At 29.4% G+C, this 27,999-nt stretch overlaps 2 protein-coding genes and 1 non-coding gene across 3 annotated transcripts; all 3 read right to left on the bottom strand.

The window, feature by feature from the left end:
- Positions 1 to 122: 122 nt before the first annotated feature.
- On the bottom strand, positions 123 to 22,033 carry LOC145838357 (integrator complex subunit 7-like). Its single transcript, XM_082945932.1, has 23 exons — positions 21,969 to 22,033; positions 21,376 to 21,508; positions 20,348 to 20,494; positions 19,930 to 20,114; positions 19,513 to 19,583; positions 19,073 to 19,201; positions 18,644 to 18,778; positions 15,216 to 15,312; positions 14,813 to 14,937; positions 14,127 to 14,225; positions 13,590 to 13,756; positions 7,119 to 7,224; positions 6,923 to 7,063; positions 6,040 to 6,270; positions 5,237 to 5,392; positions 4,906 to 5,009; positions 4,319 to 4,378; positions 4,173 to 4,251; positions 3,741 to 3,818; positions 3,579 to 3,677; positions 3,127 to 3,315; positions 1,117 to 1,231; positions 123 to 442 (listed from the first exon to the last, which is right to left on the bottom strand). The coding sequence occupies exons 1-23, from the start codon at positions 22,018 to 22,020 to the stop codon at positions 276 to 278; spliced, it is 2,865 nt and encodes a 954-aa protein (XP_082802058.1). The 5' UTR covers positions 22,021 to 22,033; the 3' UTR covers positions 123 to 275.
- On the bottom strand, positions 773 to 854 carry Trnas-uga (transfer RNA serine (anticodon UGA)). The gene has a single exon. It is a non-coding gene; the product is annotated as a tRNA-Ser (tRNA).
- Positions 22,034 to 22,262: 229 nt separating the features above from the next.
- Positions 22,263 to 24,352, bottom strand: LOC145837879 (protein wntless homolog B-like). Its single transcript, XM_082945361.1, has one exon. The coding sequence runs from the start codon at positions 24,330 to 24,332 to the stop codon at positions 22,767 to 22,769; it is 1,566 nt and encodes a 521-aa protein (XP_082801487.1). The 5' UTR covers positions 24,333 to 24,352; the 3' UTR covers positions 22,263 to 22,766.
- Between the last annotated feature and the right edge of the window lie 3,647 nt (positions 24,353 to 27,999).

Here is a 27,999-nt window from a genome sequence, read left to right as displayed (position 1 = left end):
TATTTTACTAACTGATTTCCAATAAATTAACACAATCAAAATATTAACTAATAAGTTAAAAATACAAAACATAATCAAAAAGAAAAAAATACAAAAAAAAAACTTAGCCAAATAAACCAGCTTATGTTCAAAATAAATTTTATTTACTACGTTTTCAAATGATTAAAATACCTAACTTCATCTAGACCAGACTGACAAAGTGTTATTTTCTCCACCGTACACGTAACAATCAAACAACTTTGTGCTTTACAGAAAAATATCAACCTATGTGCTCATCAACGGCGGTTGTTGCGCGCTTGGCTGTTCTGGTTGATGATTTGCTGCTGGATTCTGGCCTGCTCGTCCCCGCACCTCACAAATATCGATTCCTTTTCCACGCTCGAGCGCCACCACCGACCGCTTTCGTCCATGAGAAAAATCTGCAGGTCGATTTGGTGGTTTCCTGCATTGGAAAAAGATGTTGAACGGCGTGTGAGATTTTGCTGTACTTGAAGTGATTTAATATCGCTTTTTACACATTTGATAACAACATATCTTTAATTGAAAATTTACATTTTTATTAAGTTAGTTAAGCAAATAAAACACTAGCATTTAGTTTAAAAGTAAACATTTGCAATAAAATATTAATACTAACTAGTTTAATGTTTAGTACATATAGTGCAAACGCTTCTTTATTGATTAAGCAACTTATCAAAATGTCATGACCTAAGCTAGAATCACCAAGTTACAAACAAACACTTGAAAAAACTGAATTTAAAAAATTGTTAAAAGGCGGTGCGAGCAGGATTTGAACCTACGCGGGGAGACCCCAATGGATTTCAAGTCCATCGCCTTAACCACTCGGCCATCGCAGCTCTGTTTTTAATGCACAATCAAGGGTTTATAAACACTAACTACCATCAAGTAGTTGTTGAATACTCATTTATTTGAACTTTCATTGATTTAAATTTTTTGTTACCTGGTGGTTCTTATTTTTTACAAATTTTCTTTTATATTTATAAAAGTTACAAGCAAGTTAAATTAAAATGAAAAAATAATTTAGTTTGAACTACGGTTATTAGATTTAAACTTAAACATTTTGTACATAATAATATAGTTAATAAACAAATATCAAACCTGTCTTTTTGAAGCTGAGTATGAATTGTATGTGAAAATAGTCGTTATGCGGCTCGGAAAATTTTTCTAAAGTTTCACAATGTTCAACTATTCTTGGAATATTGGACTGAAGCTTCTAAAATATAGTTTAATATCTTAAGTATTTCTAAAACTTCAAAAAACAAATATTATGCAAGTCTAAAAACTAATACGATTAACGAAAAAAACCTTCAATAATAATATTTTTTAAAGTGAAGACATTTTCCTTAAACGAAACATAGTTAATTATAAAACTATAATTAGCATAAATTAAAATTAAAGCTATGTTAAAATAAAATACTTTTGATTGATGTTTTAAAATGATTACTATAGTTATATTTTACTGCTAAAGACTTATTTTTTATCCAGATTACAACTCATTCTTGCTGTTTATGCTTATATTACAAGCAACTAGTGTGTATAAAAACATTTTCAATGGACAGAAAAAAAAATAAGAAAAGCTGATTTTATCTCTTCTGAATTAAATTAAAAACTAATTCTTTACTAGTTTTTTTTTATCAGTAGACTTGAAAATTTTTATAGGTGTTTAACACGGTTTCACACTACGTTTGTGTTAAAATATGCATTTAAATGTAATAACTTTAAAAGCTATATAAAAATATTTGTACAAAGTGACTGTTACATTTTAAATATTGGGCTAAAAGTACTTTTGATCGTGGAGGCAATTATTTTTTAGGGTTATTTTGTCGATCAAATTTTAGAATTTCTAGTATATACAAGTAAAAACTACATTAATTGTGAAATTTGAAGTTTCGTATTATAAAACTACTTAATTCATTGTTTAAATATTGACAAAACTAAAAAGTAAAAATCAGTTTTCATAAAAAATTCTGAAAACTTTATCTTTCAAACTAAGTACGTGCTTATTCACTTATCCGGACACGTTGGGCAAGATTTTTCTGTAAACATGTCCGGATAACTAAAAAACCGGATAAGTACAAAAAATCATTTTTTTCATATAATAATATAACTGCTGCATATAATGCAGTGCATAATAAAAGTGTTATGGTAAAAACAAATACATAGTAATTGTGAATAATATATAATAAAATGATAAATAATAAAAGCTAAACTTTAATTTATTTTTTTTATGGTAGAAAACCATCGGACTTACTAACCCTCCACAACTATATACGTCTTTTAAGGGTCAAGCAAGTAAAATTCATCATTTGCAATTCCACCTGCCCTAACTATTAATTTTAAAACAATATCAGTTTATGTTTAAGAGAAAATATAAATTAGATTTATCTTTAACCACAAAAAATAGTGTAAAGCTATCTCTTTAAATTAAATTGAATATTTTTTTTGTAATTAAAAAAACGGGAAACTTTAACTAAGTTTAAAGTCAATTTAACGGAAACATATCACTCCTAACAAACTAGCTTTTATTTAAAGTTTTACTAAAATAAGAAATAAAAGACGTTTGTTTTATAGTTTTTCCACGTTTTTCAGCAGAAAACTTATGGAATTTAAAAAGTTGTGAAAATTTTTGAATGAATTTTTGTGTTTACTATTGAAAATTTTTTGAATTTTCTTCTGACCGATTCTGTCCGGATAAGTGAATAAGCACTGTAGTATTCAAATCCAACAAATTTAGTTTTTATGTAAAACAGTGAAACATTAAATTTATAGAAAACAGTTTAGCTTGTAGTCAACTTTTACTATCTCAATGAACTAAACTAATTTATATAATACCTTTTCATTAAGTTTTTTATCATTAATTTAAAAAAAAAATAATGAAAATTATAAAGAATGATAATTATATATTATACTATTTCCCTAAACATTTAATATAACAATTTTTTACTTGGCAAGGACAGTTAGCTTATATCTAGGAAAGTTAATTAATAAAAATATACAAAAAAAATTAAACTAGAACTTGCTATGTTTAGTATCTAACAAAAAGTAGTTATGACATATTTGCAAACTCATTTTTGTTTAAAAAACTTTTTTTTTAATGTGAAACACAACCTTTTGCGTCTGCTTCTTTTCCAGCTTGTACAAGTTGAGCAGCAGCTTCACCTTCTTCACTTCCCTGAACCTTTGCAAGTTGTTCTCCGCGTGCCGGTCGATCAGCCCGTCTATTTTCAGCGTCATTTTCCGCTGAACGTCCAGCTTGTACGGGTCGTCGAAGCACCGCGAGCTCGGGCTCAGAGACATCTGAAAAAAAAGGTAATTGTTTTTTGTAGAAAGTTTTGGTTGTAAAACTTATTTGATTTAATATAAAAAAACGTAACCATACTAGAATGAAAATAACCTGAAAGGCATGAAACAATGTGTACGTGTTAGTCATGATAATAAAAGTTTCGATTATATTAATAACTTTAAAAATCAGTTTAAAAATAGTACCATTTTAGATATATAATTTAGATTTTTATGAATTATATTAACTAACTTTCTAGCATCGAAAAAAATCAACTTACATTTACAGAGGTGTATTGTTGATTTTGAAAGAAAAATCTTGGGTATGAAAAAGGGGTGGACAGTAAAATAGAACAACATTCAATTAGACAGGACAATTTCTGAAACGATAAATAATTAATAAAGTTTTTAAATAAAAATACATTGTTTGATGAAAAACTTACATCGATGGGTTGATTGTGCTTTTTAAACAATACACTGTTTGTTTTGTCACACACTTTCTGGAATGCAGTGTGTAAAGTCTGTGTTAATTTTTAAACAGTATTTAGCCTCTTTGAATTTTCAGCTTATCCTATTAACGACGTACATATATTTACCTTAACTAGATTTAACGTATTATACTATTACTACTGTTTAGTTTTTAATACGTGGCATATATTAGAACATTAAAGTAATAAAACAAAACAGTTATTTAATTTTAGCATTATTGAGTTGATCTCTTCCTACTTTCTAATCAAACTTTAAGTTTCTAAGAAAAATATTTTAACTATGTCAATATTTTTCACATTAAAACTTTGTAAGTACATATTTATATGTCAACAAATCTTACTTATAGCCTTATTCAAAATATAAAAAGTTCGGTTAACAACTAAAACCTTGGTAAATAAGTTTGCTCTCGACTTGGGAATTTCGCTGAAGCGGGATTTTATTTCGTCTTGAAGAAAAGTTTTATCTCTGCAAAACGAAAACAAGTAGTCATAAAGTTCAAACAAATTGGAAAAGCCCTCGGGCGAAAACTCACGCAGGCGCTTGCAGTAACGAGTCAATTACAATGGCCATGAGAGAACAGGTGTGCTGAAGTCTGTGAAAATAAAGTAAAAACCAGTTCAGTTTTGAGAAAAAATAAATGAAACACTTGGTAAAAAATATAAACTTATTCAGCAAAAATACTAGTTGTGCGCTAGTTTTATGGTTGTTTAAATTTCGCTGAAAATTATTGAGATGATTGCTTTTAAAATATTACTTTGGTAGCTGATTTTTTCATAGATTGACATTTTGAATCTTTTTGATTACACTTTTTTATTATATTAAAACTTATTTTTAACTTAACAAAATATAAATTTTGATTCGCTTAAAAATTGTAAACTTTAAAGACAAAAAATGCAAATATTCAATGTTGTTTTATTCATTTTAGTTACAAACTTTTCTACATCTGTTTTTGGATTTTTACAAACAAAATTGGTAATTATCAAAAAAAATAGTAAAATGATTAAGGAAAACAGACAAATAAATAAAGTTTTACAAAATAACAAAAACTCAACTAAAAAGCAACCTAACTTTTTATTTAAGTGTATCATAATGTAAAACCAAGATGAAATTTTAGCTCACATTTTAATAGTATCCAGTGTCGAGGGATCGCAATCAAAAGATTTACTTCTCAGCTGGTCGTAACTTTTCTCTATTTTGTTGAATTGTTCAATGCACTGTCGCAACTGTGAAAAACTAATTTAATTTCACAGTATTCTTACATTTACAAGCAACACCGATTTAAAGTGCAAAATTATTAAACTTATTTATAATCAACAGCATTAAACCTAATTGTAATTGGTTCTCTATTTTAAGAAAAAGTATTTTGAATAATATTTAACGAGAAACTTTGTTGAATAAAATACGGAAAATAAGGAATTACTCGCATCAAACTGGTAAACTGTAAATTTACTTTTTTTGATTTCAAACACTCTTCGTCGTGTTTAAGCGAGAAATTGTTGATGAAATGACAAACGTCAATCACGTGGGAATACAGCTGCAGCGTTTCATTCCTGAACTTCACGAACTCAACTTGAAAATTGAGGCTTCTTGAAGGAGTAACTGCCGCCTGTTAAGATATAAAAAACTATTAGTTTTATGTTAAGCATAAAAAGGTATTTTTCAAGTTGATAACAATTGAAAAATTTTATAGTAGCATACTATAACTTTTTTAAATTTTAAATATATAAGTTGGTACTTTCAAATTTTTCAATTAGTAAGTATAAAAAACAAAAACTAAATTGTCTCTCAACTGTAGTTTCTCATTCAAAACTTATTTTCATACTATTAAAGTCACTTATCAGTTCAAGAAAACTTTACTAGAAATAAAGAATGATCGAATGGTTTTTAAAAAAAAAATCTACATATTTTTATTGCACACTCCAGTTCAAAACGTTTTCGAAAGGTTTTATTCTCTTTGTCAACAAAGTTAATAAAACAAAACTTTTAGTTTTTTTTAAATTTTGTCTTAAATAAAAGGAAATTAAAAATCCCACTATGATGGTGAAAACTGCCGGCTGAAATATTTGTCTTCGTTTTACTAAATTTACAATAACTTATTTTTCACTTTCAATTTTTTTTTATTTTAAGTACATTAAATAAAAGCCAAACAGCCTAAACTGCCTTCAACTTGTTTAAATTTCAATTTTGAAAAAGTTACCCATCATTTCGAGTGTAACTTCAGGAAGAAATAAAAAGGATACTAAAAAATCCCACCATGATGGTGAACACTGCCTGGTTGAAGCACTTCATCGCCTCACAAACTCCACGCTCCAAACGCTCCTGCTGATTTCCTCCACGATCCAAACACTCCTGCTTGTTGCACCTGCTGACGTGCGCTTCGCCTTCCGCGATCTGCCGCAACCCCGTCAGCCAGAAGTACTGCTGCTCGCCCATGCATTCGTCCGATATCTTCTCCAACAAAACGAACGCCGCCTCGCTTTGTCCCTGTGTGGCGTTTGGTTTATAAAACATGCAAAAAAAAATTTAACGCTTTGAAACGTTAAAGTGTTTAGTACACGGTTTTGTGACAAATTCCAGGTCTTTTTCAAGTTCTTCAAGGTTTTGGAATGTACAAGTTTTTCTGCCCATTTTTAGAACAAAGCTAAATTTAAGGTAAAAAATGTCATAAATAGTATTATGATATTGAAAAGTTACTGTAATGCTACTTTAAAAGTGTTTTGTAGTGATCAAAATTATAAATGATACAAAAAATAATTATTGTAGTAGATAGATTTTTCGTCTCATTAAAACTTCAATGTTTTGCATATAAAAGTTGTTTAAAATTCTGAGTTTTTTATAGATTTTTCGTTCGAAATTCCAGGTTTTTCCAGATTTTTTTTTGCCTAAATTTTAAATTTACAGGTATTTCCCAATTTTTCTTGATTCCAGGTTTTCGGAAACCATGCTAATAGTAACGTTTTTCAGGAAATAAAATGATAATAAGCATTATAAATGTTTTGATTTCAAAACTACTCACGGAAGTTAAGAAAAATAAACGATTCATTTAATACAAAAACTATTTAAAAATACTAACCAAAAACACTTAAAACTAAACATCAGATACCACATAAATACCAAATAATAAACTTATACTAACCAATCGTAGAGCTTGGCGCGCTATTCTATACAGAGTCCAGCTGGTTTGCTTGGAAGGAAGTATTATTTTGTTTATCATTGAAATCGACCTGTTGCTTTTGTCGCCCAAGTCGCAAATGCAACTCAGTATAAAAAGAAATATCTGTAGAAAGTAACAGTGTAAGACATTATTTGTATTTTTTAGTAAAAGCACTCACTGTAGCTTTTGCTTTGATCTTGCTTGAAACGGAATTTTCACTACAAACATTTTCAAGGTGAAACTTTATCTCCTTTCTATACTTTGACAGGTGGCTTGGAAAATTGCTGCAAAAATGAACGTTTAAGTTTTAAAAAATGCACAGTACACAAAAACACATATAAATAACATGTTGGTTTGTATACAGCAGAATTAGTACACACATGAAGAGCTATCTTAAAGCTACCATGTAAATTAAATTTCATTATTGCACTTGTTTAAACTATCTTTCGAAAAGTATATATTAAAAAGCTAAGTTTGAGATTAAAGTTACTTTGATAAACTTACGAAAACGACACTATATGTTAACAGATCAATTTAAAGAATGTTATTGGTTTTTAGTGTAGATTTAAAAGGATGAAAATATTGTTTTAACAATATACCTATAGAAACATTAATTACAAAAGTCTTTGGATAGTTTCGAACAAAGTAAACAATTATAATATATTACCTTAAGCTAAAATTGATTACAGTAAAATATTAGTCAAGGTGTTATTGTAGAATTATTAAGCTTTAGCTCACTTTAGTTTATATGTTTATATTTGTTTTGTTTTAGATATGTTACATTGGTTTAAAATTCACTTACTTTAACAAGGAGTTATTTTTCATGTAAAATATCTTATTTTGGTTGTAATAAAGTGTCTAATTCAAGAATTCAGCTATCAAACGCCAGATGAATCATGTGAGTTAGTTTGCAGGCTTCTGGACCTACATTAAGTTGACCATGAAAAGAATTCTGGTTCATCAAAAAGTGTATCAATGCCAAATGAACTTCAACTGATTCGGCCAAGAGTGGACCATCGGATCAGTCAAGAAATATGGCTTTCTTTCATTCGCAAGTGGGAGGCATTCAAAATTGGTTCAAACATAAGCAGCCAGAATTCAAGCATACTACTGTTTCAATGTGCACATGACAAACTTGGGGATCTCATGTTGGCAAATGATCCTAGGTTGATGGCTAAATCAGAAGAATATGTAGCTAAATTGATGGAGTCAGCAGCAGTCATAAAAGTTACAGTTGGTGTCAAAAGAGCAGAACTGGGGAGCTTGCATCAAGGCCACAATGAACCTGTCAGAACATTTGCAACCTATGTTCGAAATAAGACAGAAACTTGCAATTTCACTACAGTTAGTGAGTGTGAATGTGGAAAGAAAATGCTATAAGTTATACAGGAGAAGCAATTAAAGACGTGATGCTTGCAGGTGAAGTTGACGGAGATATTAGAAGAAAAGTTTTAAGCACTGAAGATATCTTATACAGGTCATGGTTTGAGATAATTTGCTTTATTGAAAGTAAGGAAATAGGCAAACATGCAACAGAGAACTCTCGGAATGTATCAGCGGTATCTTCGTTTCAACAACAAAAAAAGCAATCTTTTAATGTAGGGGATAAGTTCCAATATGTACCTTGCTAGCGCTGTAAAAAGTTGTTTTATCCATTCAAAGGGAAAAGAACTCAGAATGTAAAACCTTCAGATATTGTTTTTCTTGTTGGCGCAGCTAGTCAAAGTAAGTTATTGCTATTCAAACCCATGATGATAGTTCCTGTTTTATGCAACAGAATACACAAGTAATGGCATTACACGCTAATAAACGAATTATGTTAAAAAATATTATTTTTGACATAAGAAATTTGCGTAATGCCAAGACATTAGACCATCCAGGTGCATCAATCAGAAACGCTAAATACGGCACAAATAAGTTTTTTGTGGTAAGTGCGTTAGCTGATACTGGTGCACAGTCAAACCTTTAGGGATATAAAACTTTTAAGATTCTGGTTTTAGTAAGAATGACTTACTTTCTGTATCAGTCACAATTCGGGCTGCTTACAAAATTCCAGTAAATATTTTACGCGCTTTCAGAGCTACTGTTAGTGGAATGTCTCCAAAGAATTAGGTAATCAGCTGCATTAGTATTATTTATTTCAGTGACTGGGTTTTTTCTATCGTATGAAACAATGGTTGAACTTCTAATTATAAATAGAGATTTTCCCACTATTGGTTCTCAGCTGCCTCATCAGCATTCTAAAATTGTTGCAAATTTGAATGAAAAACATCAAAGTAAACTCAACTCTCACAAGGTAAGCTGTAGTTGCCCAACCAGAAGCAAAGTTCTAGATAAACCATGCTATCCTCCATTCAAGACTACAAGTGAAAATGTGAGTAAGATGCGCAAAGATATGCAGCTTCTACGTTTAATATATGTCCGCATAAACCACTTAATCAATTAAGTGGGCCCCTTGTTGAAATTTATTTGGAAGATAATGCTAAACCTCGTGCTTTTCATACTCCGGCACACGTACCAATTGATTGGCAAAAGTAGGTTGAAGCAGATCTCATCAGGGATGAGAAGTTAGGTGTTTTGGAACGTGTCCCATTTGGTGAACCTGTAATCTGGTGCCATCGTATGGTTGTCACAAGGAAACAATATGGGTCACCTAGAAGAACTTTAGATGTCTCACCTCTTAACAAGTATTGCAAAAGAGAGACATGTGCTTCAGAAACTCCGTTTAAGTTGGCACGCAGAATTCCAAAAGGAACACTCAAGACTTTATCAGATGCTTGGAAGGGGTATCATTGAGAAAGTGTTAGGCATCTCATAAGATTTATTACTCTGTTTGGTAGGATTCGTTATACTAGGGCACCTCAAGGCTTTGTTTCGTCTAGTGATGGTTACAATCGTCGTTTTTCAGCTATCTTATCTGATGTTGATAGAAAGGAAAGGTGTGTGGATGATACTGTGTCTTATGATTCTGAATTAGAGTGTCACTGGTGGAGAACAATAGATTTTTTGTCAAAAGTTGGAAAAGCAGGCATAATCCTTAATCTAAAGAAGTTCTAATTCTGTCAGAAGTCAGTTGATTTTGCAAGTTTCAGAATTTCAAATGAACGCATAGAACCTTTACCTAAGTACTTGGGACTCGATTCGGAAATTCCCAACACCAAAGTCTGCCACAGATATACGGAGCTGGTTTGGCCTTATAAACCAAGTATCCAACTATGCCAAACTACGTAAAGTTAGGGCACCTTTTGCAGACTTTCTAAGCCTAAAATACAGAAAATTTTAAACAAGCATTTAATGAGTCAAAACAAATGGTTGTTGATGCAATAAGAAGCAGTGTACAAATTTTTGATCTTGGAAAGTTGACATGTCTAAGACCTGACTGGTCTAAGCAAGGCTTACTTTCTCATGCACAAACACTGCAATTGCAATCGCCGATTACCAGACTGCTGCACAACTGGTTGGAAGGTGACACTTGCAAGTTCAAGGTTTTTGAATGTGGCAGAAAAGAATTATGCTGCCATTGAAGGAGAGTCGCTTGCCATTGCTTAGTCGTAAAAGCAGACAAAGTATTTTACTAAGGGCTGCAAAGATCTTGTTGTTGTTACGGATCTTAAGCTACTTGTAAAGATTTTTGGTGATTGTGCTTTAAACGAAATTGAGAACACATGAATATTTAGACTGAAACAGCGCTACCATGGCTTTTTAAAGTACAGTACATGTCTGGTGAAAACATTTTAAATGCAGAGGCTGCATCACGTTATCCTACCTTGTCAAGTGAAATTAATTCGCATGATGGTGACTTGATTAATGAATCACTTCTTATTGCTTCATTAAGTAATGAAGTACACTGTTCAATCGCAATCCCTTCGGAAGAAATTGTAGAAGAAAAGTTAAATGACAAACTACTTTCAAGAGTTTTTAGATGTATCAAAGAAGGTCGAAGTTTAAAACATGATGAACAGCGTATTTTAGATACGATAGTGTTTTATACGTGTGATGGAGTTATACTTTACAAGGACAGAGTAGTGGTGCCTTTAAGTTTACGACCTTGTGTTCTCAATAAATTACATTCAGCGCACCAAGGTGTAACATCAATGCATGCTCGTGCCCAACAGATTGTCTTCTGGCCTGGGATTGCACAGAACATTGAATCAATTCGAGAAAAGTGTCAAAGCTGCAACAAAAACTTTCCTTCTCAACCATCGTTACCACAAGAGTTATCTGACCCTTCTACAAGTCCTTTCGAGAAGATATTTGCAGATTTTTTCCAGTTTGCTGAAAACAATTTTCTAGTAGTAGGCGACAAATTGTCAGGTTGGACAGAAATATTTTAAATACCCAGCGGAACATCTCAAGCAAGTTCGCGTGGTTTGATTTAGTGCCTACGAGACTTATTTTCTAGATTTGAAGTACCTGAAGAGATATCAAGTGATGGTGGACCAGAATTTTCGTCTAGTTCAACAATAAAATTTCTTAATACCTGGAATGTTACATATCGAGTAGCTTCAGCATACTATCCAAGGTCAAATGGAAGAGCAGAATTCGCTGTAAAGCAAGCAAAAAGACTCCAAAGGTCCAATGTTACTGAATCAGGTAGCCTAGATAACGATAGATTTTCAAGTTCGATGCTTCAGTTTAGGAACACCCCTGACAGCGACTGTAAAGTATCCCCAGCTGAAATTATATATGGACGACAGCTGCGAGATGGTTTTGCATTTTTAAACAAGCTGGAAAATTTTGTAATCCTGCGGTGCGACCTGTATGGAGAGAAGTATGGAAATTAAAAGAAGAGGCACTGCGTACAAGATTCGTCAAAAATGCAGAAGCTATCAACCACAAAGCTAGGAAGTTGCGACCTTTGTACGTTGGCAGTATGCGTCTACTGCAGAACCAGAGCGGTAACCATGATCATGGACATGAGTGGAGCTGTAATCGAGGTGCTTCCACATGATCAATTTGTGGTGAGAATTTGACACGGAGAATTTGAATTTTATTACTATATCCAATTTATTAAAATTTAAATAAATGCTTTTTCTTACTTATCTAGATTCCCTCATTTGAGCTTTGTTTTATCTTAAGTTTATTTTTCCTTAAACGAGCTGAAGGGGATGTAGAATTATTGAGCTTTAGCTCATTTTAGTTTATATGTTTATACTTGTTCTGTTTCAGCTATTTTACATTGTTATTTAATTCACTTAACGCAACAAGGAGTTATTCTTCAGTTATGCCTCATTTTACAGTTGATACAAATCTGTATATTTTATTGTACTTTATAGAAAAAATTTTTGGGTCATGTATGATCTATAATTTAAATAAATTAGAACTAATTAATCATTATTTTATCAGTTTTTTAAAACTTTAAATTGTATGAATAACAGGAACCTTCGTTGCTGCCTCCTTTGAGATTAATAATTGACTATTCAAAACACTAGTTACTTATTTGTGCGGCTAATTTTGATTTCTGACAATACGTTATTTCAATTTTGTATTTCGAACAATTATATGTTAAATTTTTTTAATGCAGGTTGAAGAAATACTTGTTTTTATACCCTGAAATTGCAAACAGCTAAAAACCATTACTTTTAAAAATGATATTTATTTGATAAACAACAACTATCAAGGTTTTAAAGATGTGCTATTGCAGTATTAGTACATATCTACTTAAAATATTCCAAAATAAAACAACTAGCATTAACTAATAAATAATGAACTTTACCGCCCAATCAACAACAACACTGTAACAGAATATCAAGTTGCACTTGATTACTGTTTAGATTTGGTTGGAAATTTTGAGCTAAAAATTCATTCAAGCGTTAAGAGAAAGCTCGCAAGGTCAAGTTTTATACTGATGCAAGTTTAATTCAGTGGACAAAAGGAGAAAATAAAGTGCATATCAGAAACCCTGATGCAACATTGAGTTATGGAATGTTTTATATAAGCTGATACAACAGACAGACGGGGAGATTCTAGCCACAGCCTGCTGCAGTAAATGTGATAATGAAGAATAGACATTTATATCGTTTTCTTGTGTTTTTTAAAGTGTTGGTTATTAGTGTTATTTTTATAAGTATTTCTTATTTACATTTTAAGTAATTAAATCTTATTTTGTTTTATACATTTTTAAAGTATATTCTTGCTAGATTAAATATTGTGTAAAGGTTTTGACCACATTTAAAGTGTTTTCTAAATTTGATGTTCTTTATATAGTTGCTAGTGTTTGAAATTGTTCTTTATATAAAATATGTTACTCGTATCATGCCTAGTATTATATAAAGTAGCCCTAAGTATTATTGAATATAAGAATTTAGTATAAGTTGGGTTTGTGATCTGAAGGTGCCTGCATCCATAGGTTACAACACCATCCGAGACAACTTACGACCGGTTTCATCCCAACTAGGACTCATTAGGCAGACATAGGCATAGTCGCACAAATAAATTTATAAAATTCAAAACTATTTTTGTATACATAATAGTAGGGCAATTGTTAATATTTCTTTTTCTTTTTTATTCAAATAGTATTCAAATGTAATTATATTTGTTTTTACTTCTTTATCGGCAAAAACAAATTTTATACAAAGTAAAACTACATGAAAAGCAAATGTGAACTGAGAAGATTATTACAAAAAATCCTTTCTTTTTGTTCGAAAACCTTTTAGTTGAAATGGCAGCCAAAGTTTCCAGCAGAGTGCATCCAACGTCGCTGCAAATGCTGACGTTTCCCTCCTTGAAGGCGAAGTTGAAGAATATCTCGTACAAATTCGCTTCCGTGGATCCGCACCGGTCATCTGTAAGCTGCTCGAGCGTGGACAGAACGACCTTGGAAAAAAAATCATTTTATCTTTTAAAAAGTTTAATGATTTAAAAGTTGGTGTGAAAACTGACTAACATTCATTTTAGCCTTAATCTATACTGTCACCATTACTTTTAGTCCTAAAATATGTCATTAAAATTGCATTTATACAACATAAGCACGAGTAAAAAAATTATTTGCAATTTACTTACATGCTTGTTTTATTTGTACTTGAAACAAAAGCAGCGAAAACAACTTGATTTCTAATTGCGTAAATTAATTTTAAACTTCAAATATTTAAAACTTGGTGAAAAACTTAATTAGTTTTTTCAGCCTTAATACCCGAAAATTTGTCTTAATCACTGATTTATTTGTGATGCTGAGGTGCAAACTAACATTTAAAGCATGAACTTTGGAAGTGGAATTTGCTTCATCCAACGGGAACATGACTAAAAAAAGTGAGTCTATAGCTTCGAGTGCTTCTTCTTTTAAATTCTGTAAAATTATTTTTAAATAAACTTAAGCACCAGTATAAACATAAAACGAGTTAAGTACTATTTTTTTTAAAGTGTAATAAGTAAAACTGAAAGATTAATATTTAATATTTAACTAAAAAACTAATAAATGAACTTCCAGAAAATACTTGTACAGTAAATTAATGTTTATGTAATTTATGAAAAAACTTAAAGTAAAACAGCTAAAATACTTAAAAAAGATGTTAAACACTTAATGAAATACATGATCTTTTTAAGCCCAAAAAAAAAAATTTTTAAGCCCACTTTTGAAACTATTGGTTTTATAGAAAAAATGTTTGTTTAGCTTATGTTGTCATTTACATGACAGTTGAAATCTTAGCTGTTATGTACATGACAAATAATATTCAAACAAAACCTTATATATACGAATTCAAGGTATCTTATACTATAAACTCTTTTTTTTTTAAATACAACACATTATTTAAATTATGAAAGTTTAAACCTACATAGAAATAAATTTTTAAGCTACAAAACATTGGGTTAATATTTGTTTCATAAATCTTGTACTAAATTCTACTATAATTAAAAAGGTAAAACTGAACTTACTTGTTGCAAATCACTATCATTTTTTACATGTTGTGATAAATGAGTTTGCAGTTTGATGGCTAGTGCACAATGCAGGACATCAACATCAAACATATATCTGCTGCACAAATCAAGAACAGGAGATTCTGTTTTGAAAAAAAATTAGGTTAATAAACAAAATTAATGTATTTTAGTGATAAGTAATTGAAATAAGGGTTAGGACAAAAAGTTGCGATGGAAACTATAAAAAATAAAAAAAACAACCAAAAAAAATTAATCATTCAAAGACAATTTAACATGAAAAAATATATCAAAAGAGAAAAATTATAACAGAAGTAAAAAAAATTAATAATTTAAAAACTTAAAGCTTTCTTAAATACTTAAAACTTTTTATAAAGTAGTTCAACTATAAAAAAATTAAAACCTGAGTTCAGTTCGAAATTGATAGACTCGGAAGAAGCCAAAGTGCAGAGAATTGTCAACGAGTTCAACCGTTGACGCGCTTTTGAAGTTGGAAAGAGCTGCAAATCGATTTAAGTAGGTTTAAAAACAACCATTCATATACTATATTTTGAAAAATATAGTAACTTTCTGGCAGAATTCCTTGGTGGTTTCTTTAAATTCCCCTTTAATAGAAGCTTATAAAAGTTCATTTATTGTATAATTTATTTTATACGCAGGTAATTCATGAGGGAACGGGTCAAAATTGCACAAAGACAAACTCGCAGGAGGGGACACAAAATTGCACGAATACAATTTTGCATCAAAAGTCAATTTTGCACGGAGGGTCATTTTTGCACGAGAGTATAAAAAAACAGAAAAAATATATATATACATACAAAAAAAGAAAATAAAAACTATAAGATAAAAAAAAAAGCAAAACGAAAAAAAAAAGTTACTGACCGAGGGTAAGGGTTGTTACCCTATGGCCTGTATTAAGGGATAAATTTTATATAAAAATCTAAGTTATTTTTTATAGAATTAAATACAAGATCAACAGAATTACAAATAGTTTAATATTTTTAATGAATTTAAGACGCAATGAGAAACGACAAAATGTACAAAGTTTGTGCAACAACTGCTTACATCAACAACAACTTTATAAACAATAAAAACATTAACCGCCAACACATAACGAAAAATGGCCAATAACTAAAATATAATTTAATAACAAAGGACGGATTTGTTACAGGCATGGTTGCCAAAGATCAAGCTGAGAAAAATTTCCTGACTTTTTTAAAATACATAATCTAACACTTGAAACTATACAAAGCTTTCAATCTAATTTCAATACAGGTTAAAACAACAGTTTTTTTTTTGCCGAATTCAATCATCAAACTTTTATTACATCACTTGAACAATCTGTGTATGATTGATGTATTTGCAATAAACAGCTCTATCAGCAAAATACTTGTATAGTTACCTTATAAACACAGCTTGTCTGAAAAAAGACACAATTTTTTGGCATTTCCTAGCCTACATGTATCTAAATAAATGAAACGACATATAAGGAACTTTTACAATTAAAATCTTAAAACAATAACGAACTTTTACAGTTAACACCTTAAAACAATAAACAAAATCGGCGAAAGTCTGCAGAACAAGTCCGGACTTTCGTTTGCCGTGAGACAAGCTCAAATTTAACAAAAGGGTTGATCATGCCAATTCGATCATCAGACCACAAGTTTCGGTAGACTGAGACCGGTTTCGTCCTTATTAGGACTCATCAGTCAGTCACAACCGAAAAACTTGTAGTCGTCAATCTACAAACGGTTTATCATGCTTTCGCATGAAGCAACCATTTGCTGGCAATGATTAGTGACGTCAGCATTGTCTTTGCCGTGCAACGTTTAAAACATTGTCCACTAGGCAAGACATCTGGTACGCTCGTTTTAGTACAATCAACAAAATTGGCGAAAGTCTGCAGAACAAGTCCGGACTTTCGTTTGCCGTGAGACAAGCTCAAATTTAACAAAAGGGTTGATCATGCCAATTCGATCATCAGACCACAAGTTTCGGTAGACTGAGACCGGTTTCGTCCTTATTAGGACTCATCAGTCAGTCACAACCGAAAAACTTGTAGTCGTCAATCTACAAACGGTATATCATGCTTTCGCATGAAGCAACCATTTGCTGGCATTAAAACAATAAAGAACACTATTTTTCAGAATTTCCTAGCATAAATGTATCTCAATAAACAAAACGCCATATGAGAACTTTTACAATTAAAACTTTAAATTTTAAACGAACTTTCACAACTAAAACCTAAAAACAATAACGAACTTTTACAATTAAAACCTTAAAACAATAAAGAACTTAATCTTTTAGAACTTTCAAAATTAAACTTTAGTCAGACTTAGTACAAAAGCTGTAAAACAACCTAGAAGGTAAAAATATCTAATAATAAAAAACATTTACTTAAAATATGTTTTACTTATATAAATTGTTCGCTCAGTTTAATAAAATACTACTCAAACTATTTAATATAAAATCCTTAAACTAAAAATCAATAAAAAAGAATATACTTAAGTAACTGTAAAAAAATACATAAAAAAGTAAACTATATATCTTTTGTATAAAATATTTCCTCTTATCATTTAGTATAAAGTTGGTAACAAATTAATATACTCTTATTTATTTTAAAAACTTAAGTTATTCTACAAAAAATACAAATAATAAGTAAACTTAATCTTGGCATATACCTCTCTAATAACTTATTTTATAAATTTAAACAACTTTGAAAAAATTATAAAGAGGTAAAGTATACACATCAGTTTGTTACATAAAATACTAAATTAACTGCTAAATTATAAAGAACTCAATTATTTACTTAAACAAAAAACATTTTAATTCTAAAATTATGCTAGATAAATTTTTTTGTGTATATCACAGTTTCACTATGGCAGTGTCCTTGCTACAGATCATCAATACTAAAAAGCTTACAAAATCTGCTTGTTGAATTAGGGTACTTGCTAAATATATTAAGAGAAAATTTTTGCAGTTTTATAAAGGATATACTAATTTAGACCAGGTGAAGGCATTGGAAATAAAATTAAATATTTTTGTTAATTTCTAGGAAAATTTGGGAATTTTTTTCTGACTTTAAAGGATTTTAAATTAATTTTTACCATTCGAAGGCTTTAAAAAATAAGGTATTTTGTAAATTTAAAATAACAAAATCAGACTTTTTTTTTAATCTTATCAAATTTCCCGACTTTCCCTGACTTTTTTTAAAAACTGCCCATTTTTCCCTGACTTTTCCTGACTTTTGTAATTTTTTTAATTTTTCCTGACTTTTCCTGATTTCCTGACCATGTGGCAACCCATGTACAGGATTAGAGGCAACAGTGATAGTTTAAACCAAAATAATAATAAAACTAATAAAAATTATTATATAAAAAACAGAAAAATTTATAAATAAAAATAAATTTATTAAAAAAAAAAGAGCTATCAACCAAGGGTAAGGGCTAGGGGTATCAGTGATAGTAAAAAATATAAAAATAAAAATAATTAGAAAAATTAAAATCAATTAATTAAAAAATAAATAACAATAATTTACCGACCGAGGGTAAGGGTTTGGGGTAACAGTGTTAAATAAATTATGATAAATTCAACCCGTTCAAAAATGTCTGCATGCAAAAGTGTCTTCGTGCAAAAGTGACCCTTCGTCCAATTTTGTCTTGGTGCAATTTTTTCTGCTCGTGAAAATTTGACACATACCCAATTCATGTAGTTGTTTATTTATAAGAAAACAGTCAATACTTAGATATGAATCTACATATAAGACATGAAAACTTATGTATTTTATTTCCTACTATAATACCTTTCTACTAATTAAAAGTTATAAATAACCTGGCAAAGGTCATCTACGTTTTCAGTGGTCCACAGATGCGAGAATTTCTTTGCTAGCAGATTTAAATTTTTTGAAACTTCAGATTTGACCATCGGCCGGGGGTCGCAGCTCGAATACTTCATCAGCAGTTTTATCTGGAATTTGTTAAATCGTCAATAGTTTATAACCAGAAATATTACCTATGTGTATTTCAAAGGCATTTTATAATTATATTAGTAGGATAATTAAGGATTTAAGTTTTCAAAACTTCTTAATTTACAATGTAAATACATGTTGTATTGGTAAAACTATAAGTTTAATAGTTAAAGTATGGTCACTTTTAACTAGTGAACTTTAAAAAATTTATTAGTAATTTTTGTCCAATTCAATAATTTCAATCATGTTTAAAAATGCCTGACAACTAAAGTAATATAAAGAAGCTGAAAAACCTGGTCAGCCACATCAATTAACGTGTGAGACGACAGCAAAGTCAGTGTATTAAGGATTACAATGACAAAATTCTCTGAAGGGTAAACAGGCAGCAGACTCATAAGTATGTTTCTTGCATTCGAAGATATCTACAAGAAAAATATTTTAGAGACTAACCCTTCATAAATAAACTTTAAATACAATACAGAAGCAAATTTAAGTAGGTAAAACATAAACAAGTTAGCACGATTTGAAATTATAAACTTTAAGGAAAAAGTTTTGATTGTTTTTTATTGAAAAAATATTTAAAACACAAGTATAAACCAACTGTTATTTTTTAATTCGTTAGTTTAAAATTATTCTTTGTGTTTTATAAGTTGCTTGCATTTACTTTTCCTTGATTACATAAAACTATAGATTTTAGTAAAAATAAAATTAATAATTTATAATATATATTAACCTCTACGCTTGAATGCATATGCTGTAAAACTGGAATAAGTTTAAGCTTCACTTCCAATTGCGTAGACAAACCTATAGAAATAAGAAACCAGATAAAATTTTTAATCACTTGTTGAGCATAACTTCAAGCTATACTAACAATTTTCAATTACAAATAGAGGTTAACAAAAGCTTAAGGACACAAAAAAAAATTTTACTCAGATGCATAAAAACTCTACTCCAAAAGTGTTGTGCTGTTTCATAAAATAAAAAGTTATCAAGTTTTTGAATTTAAACATTTAAAACTTAAATACTATCCTTAGTTTGAAACTTATAGAAAATCATAATAACCATAGGTTAGTAGCGTGAAATATGCTAAAACATTTTCATCAGTCAGAAAACAAGCAGATTTCAAGATAAAAGTTAAAAAGCAGGCTACCTTTGAGCAGGCTTGAAATTTTGTTGCAGATGTGGGCGGCGAAGGCGTGCGAGTGCTTGGCGAACTGGAAGGTGGCGAAGATGGCCGCCTCCTGCTCGACCCTGTCGTGCGAATCGAGGCCGGCTTGCACGCAGTGGTGCAGCTTCTTCGTTTCGCCCGTGATGCTCGCTATGCTGCCGAACAGCCTGTGAGTGAAAAATAAAATTTTGTGAAACTGGCAAAAAGTCGGAGAAAATTAATGTTAGTGTTTTGTGTATAAAAAAATTTTATAACAAAAAAAATTCAAACAACTGTAGCAACCAGCCATCATCTTTTAACCATATCTAAAAGTATCATTATTTTATATAAATTCAGGACTGTGAAACTAACTCAACAAACTATATCAAGAATTTTTTTTATAATAACTAATGTATAGTACCTCAACGTGATGGCTCTTGCCATTGGGTCGTTGCTGTGAACTACTTTGAAGATCATTTCAGTGAACTCGTGCACAACTGTGATCTTTTCAAAATGCTTCTGAATATTTTGCACAACTCTCAATATGCACAAGCGCAACGAATTGTTTCTGTGAGTACATATATTAAATATATTATCAAAAACTGTCGTTGTTTAATGATGCATAAATTAACCATAAAATATTTTTGAATAATAAATTTAAGATGTGTTGTTGGAATAGCTTTAAACACATGAAGAAATGAACTGTTCAGTACATATTTTATTGTTATAATCGAAAAGTTTTACTGGTAAACGTTTACTATTACAAAAACATAAAACTTAGCTTCTTAAGTATAAAGGATATTTCTGTACAAATTAAGGGTAAATAGGACTTCAAATTAGTTTTATAAAATTAATATTGACTGTTAAACAAAATACTGAAGCATAAGTATATAATACAAAAACTCAAACAATTTTTTAGATACAGTCTATTTCGTTACAACTTTCTGATTCAAATCTATGATTCGTAATTATTTATAGTCAATTTTCTTTTAAATTTTTAAATAGACAAAAATCTATACAATTTTAACTTTTTGAGTAAAGTTTTTCTCGCATTAGGTAGAAAAAACAGTCAGAATATTCTTTTTAACTGAAAAATATAAGATTTACGGTCTAACTATAAAAATTCTATCATTTTTGCAAGAAATATATTTCTGATAATATAGTTTTTTTTTTGCCTTTTAAGTTAGCCGCCTTCATTAAGGAACCTATAAAACTCTTAAACTTTGATCAAATAGATATATTAACTCCGTTTTTTTTAATTAAAAAGCAACTGGTAGGTTATTAAAATAAAATAATTTCACCTGATATGCCCTTATAAAGAAAACTATAGATTAAAGCTCATATAGTATTAACAAGATTTAACGCACATCGATAGCTCCATTTTAATTTTCAATTTTTGAACTAGTCTCATAGCTAATAGTGTACATAATAAACAAAACATCAACAAACTCGAATATGGAGTAAGCGTTGGCGAGCCTCATAAAGGCAGCGCTGATGAAGGAGGGAAACGGGTATTTGTTGAATGCGTCTTGGAAGTTGGTTATGGCTTCGCACTTGTCCCCGCATCTCAACTGCTTCAAACCTGTTTAAAATTGACAAATTTATTCATTTCTAAAACTTTTAGCTTAAGTTTTCAATTAACTGATTCCATAGTTAAATTAGAATAATTTTCTAATGAAATTTACTTTTTTTTTCTTGTTAGTTTTTGTTGATCATTAAACAGTACCAGTTTATGCAATATACTATGTGGTCTACAACTATGATTAACAATTTTGTTACTTAATACATTTTTAAGATTAATTAAATTACTAAAACTTATATTCTAAATAAGAGCTTCTTTTTATATCTACTTTGTTACTCAAAGCAAGTTTTTGGTATTTACACAAATTAAAGATACTACATTTAATTTTCAAGAACAGCCTAGGTTTATTCAAAAATAAAAGAGAACTATCTAGTTTATCAACTAGTCAATTAATCTATCATTTTAAGCAACAAAGTACCATTTAAATAATAATAAAATGTATCTATTAAAATTTAAAAACCTTTATCTAAATTCATCAAAGCCAGTTCTGATTTTTGGTTCATATCATCCATCTTTTACTTTTTCTAGTAAATTTACTAAGTTTTTTTTAAATTTGTAAAAGCATTCATTCAACTATAAAACCAGAATGTACAATTTTTTATAGTTATTTATTTATATATATCAAACATAGTCAAAAGAAAACTATCGAAACATAATTACTAAATTGAAAACACAAACACTATTTATGTTTTTTTGTAAAAGAAGAAATTGTTTTCAATTTCTAAAAATCAAACACTAAATTATTTACAGGCTAATTATAAACTTAATGTACCTCTGAAATATCGAAATTCTCTATTTTAAACATTATTAAATAGTCATTTCTATTTCAAAATATAAGGTTAAATATAAAGTACAGGATTTATTATAAACTGATGATAGCAATTGAAACAGTAATGTAGTTATTAAACAACAACTTTATTAAAAGTTAAAACGTTAAAACAATAGCTTTGGAAAAAAAATTCTGATGTGTAATACACACTTGCTACACTGTTTAATGGTTATACATTCATAAAAAACTGCTTAAAATGTTTGGCCTTAAATAACCTTTTAATGGTAGTGAAAAACAAAGGTGATTGATGAAAATAAAAAAAGTTGTACAAATGATTTTAATAAAAACTTATTATATCTTTATTATAAATTACAAAATATCTGCAGCAGCTACATTAAGACATAGTTGTGCTTGTTGTAGGTAGAATTACTGGTGAGAGGAAACGACTTGATTGGTGCAAATCTGAAATATTTTAAAAACGTTTTTCAGTCAATCATTACTAGTTTTTTCTTGAGTCATGCTCATCAGCTGGATCTGTTCAGTCATAAAGTCTTCTTGCATCATGTCATTTTCATCTTCGTAAATTTTGTGAGATGGAGAGTAGAGCCACAAAACCACTGCTACATAGATGTTCCACAGCCCATAGACTCCAGTGAAAAACCCGCTGTCTGTTTCAAAGCTGATGTCAAACCATTCTTCTGCCATTCTTCCCAACGCGTGCTGAAGAAAAAAGAAGACTACAGTCAGCAAAGCAGTTAAAAATGTGAAGAACAACAAGGTATAGAATCGCTTGACAATTCTTTCCAGTCTTTTTCTGCGGTCAACTGGAAGACTGAACCTTCGCTTATAATTAATTGACTTTATTGCCCTGAAAATCAAGTAGAGTAACATTATCAAATAGCAAGTAGCACCCACAGCACTTATTACTAGCAATGAGTATGCCATGGCATGATTTGTCCATATTGTTGCGCTGGGATTAACAATCTGCATACCACGCTCGGCAAGTTCAAATGACAGCATTGCAAGTGTTGCAACAGTGATCACTGACATATGATACTTGTATGCTGTCAACTTGTTTCTGTTCGCTTGGTCCATTAAATGCTCGCCAACAAAAATCAGCCAAAAACACAACAAAACTACATACATAAGTCCTTGCCTAATATCAGACACTAGCAACATCCAAGTAGCATCACAAAATACTGTAAATAACTCAAGGGGAAGATTTAGCACTTGAATTGAAACAGCAACAACCAGTATAACTTTCTCTACTAATGATGGCGACCTTTCTAATTGCTGAATCCTGTTGTAGTACCAAACTAATGGGAAACACATTAAAAAGAACATTACACACTTCAAAGAAAGCCAAACTTTTGTGAATCCTCCGGTTTGTGTAATAGTAATAAACTCAAAAGAAGTGATGGAACCTATTTTTTCATTACCGTCAGGAGTTAAGCGAACATTAACCAAATAATATTTATGAGGAACAGAACCTAATTGCATAAAATGCAACGGCTCACAGTCATACTCATAACCTATTGCATCATCTGATGACATTGTGTGTTCTTTATCAATAGAACAGTCCAAATTTCTAGTTTCAACTGCTGTATACAGTTCTTTCCAGGCTTTTGGAGAAACTTGTGAATTTGGATCATCACTGTATGCCACTCTGATATCCATTTTTATTTTAGAATCTATTGTAATATCTAGTTGTGGATGATATGTAGTTCTCAAATTAAGCAATGTTAGCATAAATTGAAAATACCTTGACATCTGTTGGTTCTGGTGTGGTATTTTTAAGGCAAACACAACATTTTCTGGCTTAACTGCATTTTCGGACTTCGGATCTAAACTTTGGATTTCATTGCACTTTCCAGGCAAAAGCCACTTTTCTGTTCCATCATCTTCGCAGTGACGAGCTATTTGTTGAAACAAATGTGTTGGTCTTGGAGCAACACATGCACCAATCAAAATACAAACTAGCTCCAACACGAGTAGTCCACTGCAAATCATAAGCATTTTGCGAGTGGACAGGTTTTCCATAATGGTTCCTGCCATCTTTGCAGATTCTTTTAAAATCCTCTAAAAAAAATTATACTAAATGGTAAATGATAATGTGTAAAAAAATAAGCTTGTTTATTCCTGAAAGTAAAGTTTAAACCAGGGGTCCACAAACTGCTGCCTACTATATTTAAAACAGTTTAATATTAATTAGTTTACAAAATATCTTTTTAAATCTTAGTGTTATTCTTAAAAAAAAGATATTTTGCCTAATTTTTTTTTTGGAAAATTTCAATTTGTAAATATTGCTAGTTTAGATACACACCTATTTATAAAAACCCTAGTTATATTAATCATAAAAACTTTTTAAAAATAAATAGTATAAATTTCAATTCTTGATAATTAATACAAAACATGCTCTGTATCTCTTATAAAGTTATAAAGTTCTCTTTAATAAAAGTTTAATGTAAGTCAAGCAGCTTGCTTGGTATTTCATTTTATTTTTCATCAATATATTTTGACAGCATTAAATAGTAATATGAAGTAACCAATTTGTATTTTTATAACTTAAATTACGCAATAATTTAATATAGTAAATGACTTTTCCAGTTAAAAATGCTACTGGTAACTTTACTTATGACTAGACATACTTTTAGAGTTTTTACAACATTTTTTAACCATTCTTTAAACCTTTTACAAATCTCTTCACAAATCACCTTTCTCATTTGTTTCTCTAATATACTTATAATAGACCAAAAATTACCATAAATTTTATTTGTGTACCGATAGAAACTTATAATAACTCTAAGTATTCAAAGGCAAAGTATTTTATACACATTTTTGCACTATTGGAAAAAAATGTTTAACTACAAGAGGTCTAATTAACAGGGTTGCCACTGTTTTTGGGCTAATTTTCTCTAGGTTTTTAAAATTCCCTCCTGGTTTTTAAAAGTACAGTTTTTGGGTCTATTTTTAGCTTAAAATTAAGTTTAGGGTAAAAAACTGTGATAAATATAGTATAACAACATTAAAAATATACTGTCAAGCTCTTTTAGATGTGTTTTATAATTGAAAAAATATTTGAAGATGGCAAATAATTAACATATGTATGATAGATATTTTGTGTCAAATCGAAATTTTACTACTTAATGTAAAAATTGTCTGAAATTTCAGATTTATTAGTGATTTTATTTCAAAATTACAGATTTTTCTAAGTTTTTTAGCCTAAATTGTCAAATTCAAGGTTTTTAAAGGTTTTTCCTAGAGTCCAGGTTTTGTGGCAACCCTAAATTAACGAGCCATAAATTAAAAAATAAATCCTGCTGAGACTTTGCTAAGTAACAGATATTAAAAAGTAGACAAGCTTCAAGATACCTTAAGTAACAGCTTAAAAATAAAATAGTTAAAAAAATAAAAAAAGTGTTTGGTCTCGATATTTACTTTTTTTATTGATATTTTAAAGCTTTAGTATAATTAAAGCATTTGTAGAAAAATTAACATTTGCTAATTTATAAAGGATTTAGGTATAAAGTATAAAAATTAGTTTCAATTTTGAGGTATAGTCAAGTTTTTTTATATCTTAAGCTATAAACTGTAATTTTCTTATCAGTTTTCTTAGAAACTAAAAAAATTACCAAAACTCTGTTTTAGAAAATACTTTATGTTTTGAAAGGTCTACTGTGTTATGGGCAACAAATGAAAAACTTAAAGAAAACATGGTCTAAATAGTTTTGAACTTGCAAGAGTGTATTTTAAAAATAAAACAAAATATATATTTTGTAGTCAATACACCTAAAAATCACTTATTTGGGAGAGAAAATACTTTAATCAAGAAATCCTTAAAAGTTGAAAAAGATTTGAGTAGTAAACAATGATACCAAAACAATAGGAAGAACAAATTAAAATTGCATACTTTTTTATCATATTGAACCTTTCATACAATAACTTTTGAACTTGCAAACTTAGATCTATATCCCAAGCTAATTTTTTTTTATGTATTAATTGTCTGTTAGCTGATATACAACCAACATAAAAACACCTGATGGTCTTAAAATGATGTTTTGAAGCTTATTTTATCTACATCTATAATATTTTTTATTGCTTGATTATTTTTATTTAAATATAAACAAATTAGTGTTTTCTTTACTATTTTAAAAATAGAGTCACCAAAACATAATATATGGTTAAACTGTTGAACTGTTTTGTAACACTTTTTTACTTTTCCTTAAGGCTATAGGGGAATTAGTTTTTTTTACATCTTGATCTTGTTTTAAAGATTTCTAAATTAGCTAACAGTTGTTTAATATCATTCTGCAAATTCCAATTAGTTTTTGAGATATGAGTAAACAAAGTTGGAGAGTGCAATAGGTTTTTTATGGAAGGACCAAAGTAAAAAGGCAAAAAAAATACTATTTCATTAAAAATTGGTATTTACCTAGCATGATGTTGCACCAATATCAAGCTGAAATTATACTATGTTTGATGCTTTTTTTAACCCTAATTTTAGGCTAAAGATACTATGTTTATCTTTTTAATTGATACCATATTTTAAAACTTATTATCTGAAAGCGGATTTTTAATTTTAGCCTAAAAATATAATTATAAATTTTAGTAGTTTGGCTTGATAATATATATAATATACAAATACAATCTCCGACTTGAAAGTTATTATATGCTTACTTATGAAATAATTTAATAACTATTTATGTATTTTTATTATAGGTTGCCACTCGTTTATTCAAAATTTTTTCCAGGTATTCAAAACTTTTTCCAGATTTTCCAAATTTCTTCCAGGTTTTCAAAAGTACACAATTTTAAGTCTATTTTTAGTTTAAAGTTAAGTTTAAGTAAGAAACTATGTTATATAGTACAAAAACATTGAAAAGAAACTGCAAAGCTACTTTAAATAGGTTTTAAAAAAAAAAATTGAAGATGACAATTTTTTTTTATTTATATGATAGATTTTTTAAGTCAAAATGAAATTTTACTACTCAACATTTGAAAATTGTTGAAACTCCAAAGTTTTTCCAGGTTTTTTTTTCCTAAATTGTCAAATTCCAGGTTTTTCCAGGTTTCCAGGTAAAGTGGCAACCCTGTCTATTGCTTGTTTAAAACATAGTATCTTTTTAGACTTAAAATATTATGCTAATTACATTATGGTTAAAATAGACATCGAATATTATATAATTTCAGCTTGATATTGATGCAACATCTAGCTAGGTAATTACCTAAAAAATTATAATCTCCTTCAGTTTTTAAGCAATATTCTTTTTTTTTTTTTGATATTTAATCTTAATTGAACAAGATACATTTCTATTGTAAGAACTTTTTTTATTTCAAGTAGTAGTTATTTTAATTAAAAAAAAATTGTAATAAATCCTTTTTGGTCGTAAAAATTTTAGTTTTTTTTTTTATTTTTATAACATAATTTTTTCCATTTATGCAAGGAGCACTTCCTGAAAACTTTAGGTTAATTAAACAAAAAATGAAGAAGATAGATTTTTAGTAATGTTTCTTAAGTATTGAAAAAAATCTGAAACTTTTTTTTTCTTTAATACATTTTTATCAGAAACTTTAAACACAATTGACAATGTCTCAAAAGAAACTTTTATAAAAATATTTAACTTTTAATAAATTTTAAAGCTTAAAACACATCAGTTTAAATTTGTTAATTTAAAATAGAGTTCAATATATACTTTATGTGTCTTTAAAGTCTGAAAATGTT

Source organism: Thalia democratica, chromosome 6, assembly GCF_965202585.1.
Source record: "Thalia democratica chromosome 6, ktThaDemo2.hap1.1, whole genome shotgun sequence".
Classification (NCBI taxonomy): domain Eukaryota; kingdom Metazoa; phylum Chordata; class Thaliacea; order Salpida; family Salpidae; genus Thalia; species Thalia democratica.
The sequence above is the reverse complement of the archived record's forward strand: the minus strand, read 5'-3'. Positions and strand labels throughout refer to the sequence as shown.

Bases quoted from the DNA above. Each gene is read 5' to 3' on its own strand.
- LOC145837879 (XM_082945361.1), bottom strand. From the start codon at position 24,332: ATGGCAGGAACCATTATGGAAAACCTGTCCACTCGCAAAATGCTTATG.
- LOC145838357 (XM_082945932.1), bottom strand. From the start codon at position 22,020: ATGGATGATATGAACCAAAAATCAGAACTGGCTTTGATGAATTTAGAT. The intron at 18,779-19,072 runs GTTTTTCAGCTT...AACAAATTCCAG, and splicing joins TAATTGATGTGGCTGACCAG to ATAAAACTGCTGATGAAGTA. The intron at 14,226-14,812 runs GTAAGTTCAGTT...ATAATTTTACAG, and splicing joins ATGATAGTGATTTGCAACAA to AATTTAAAAGAAGAAGCACT.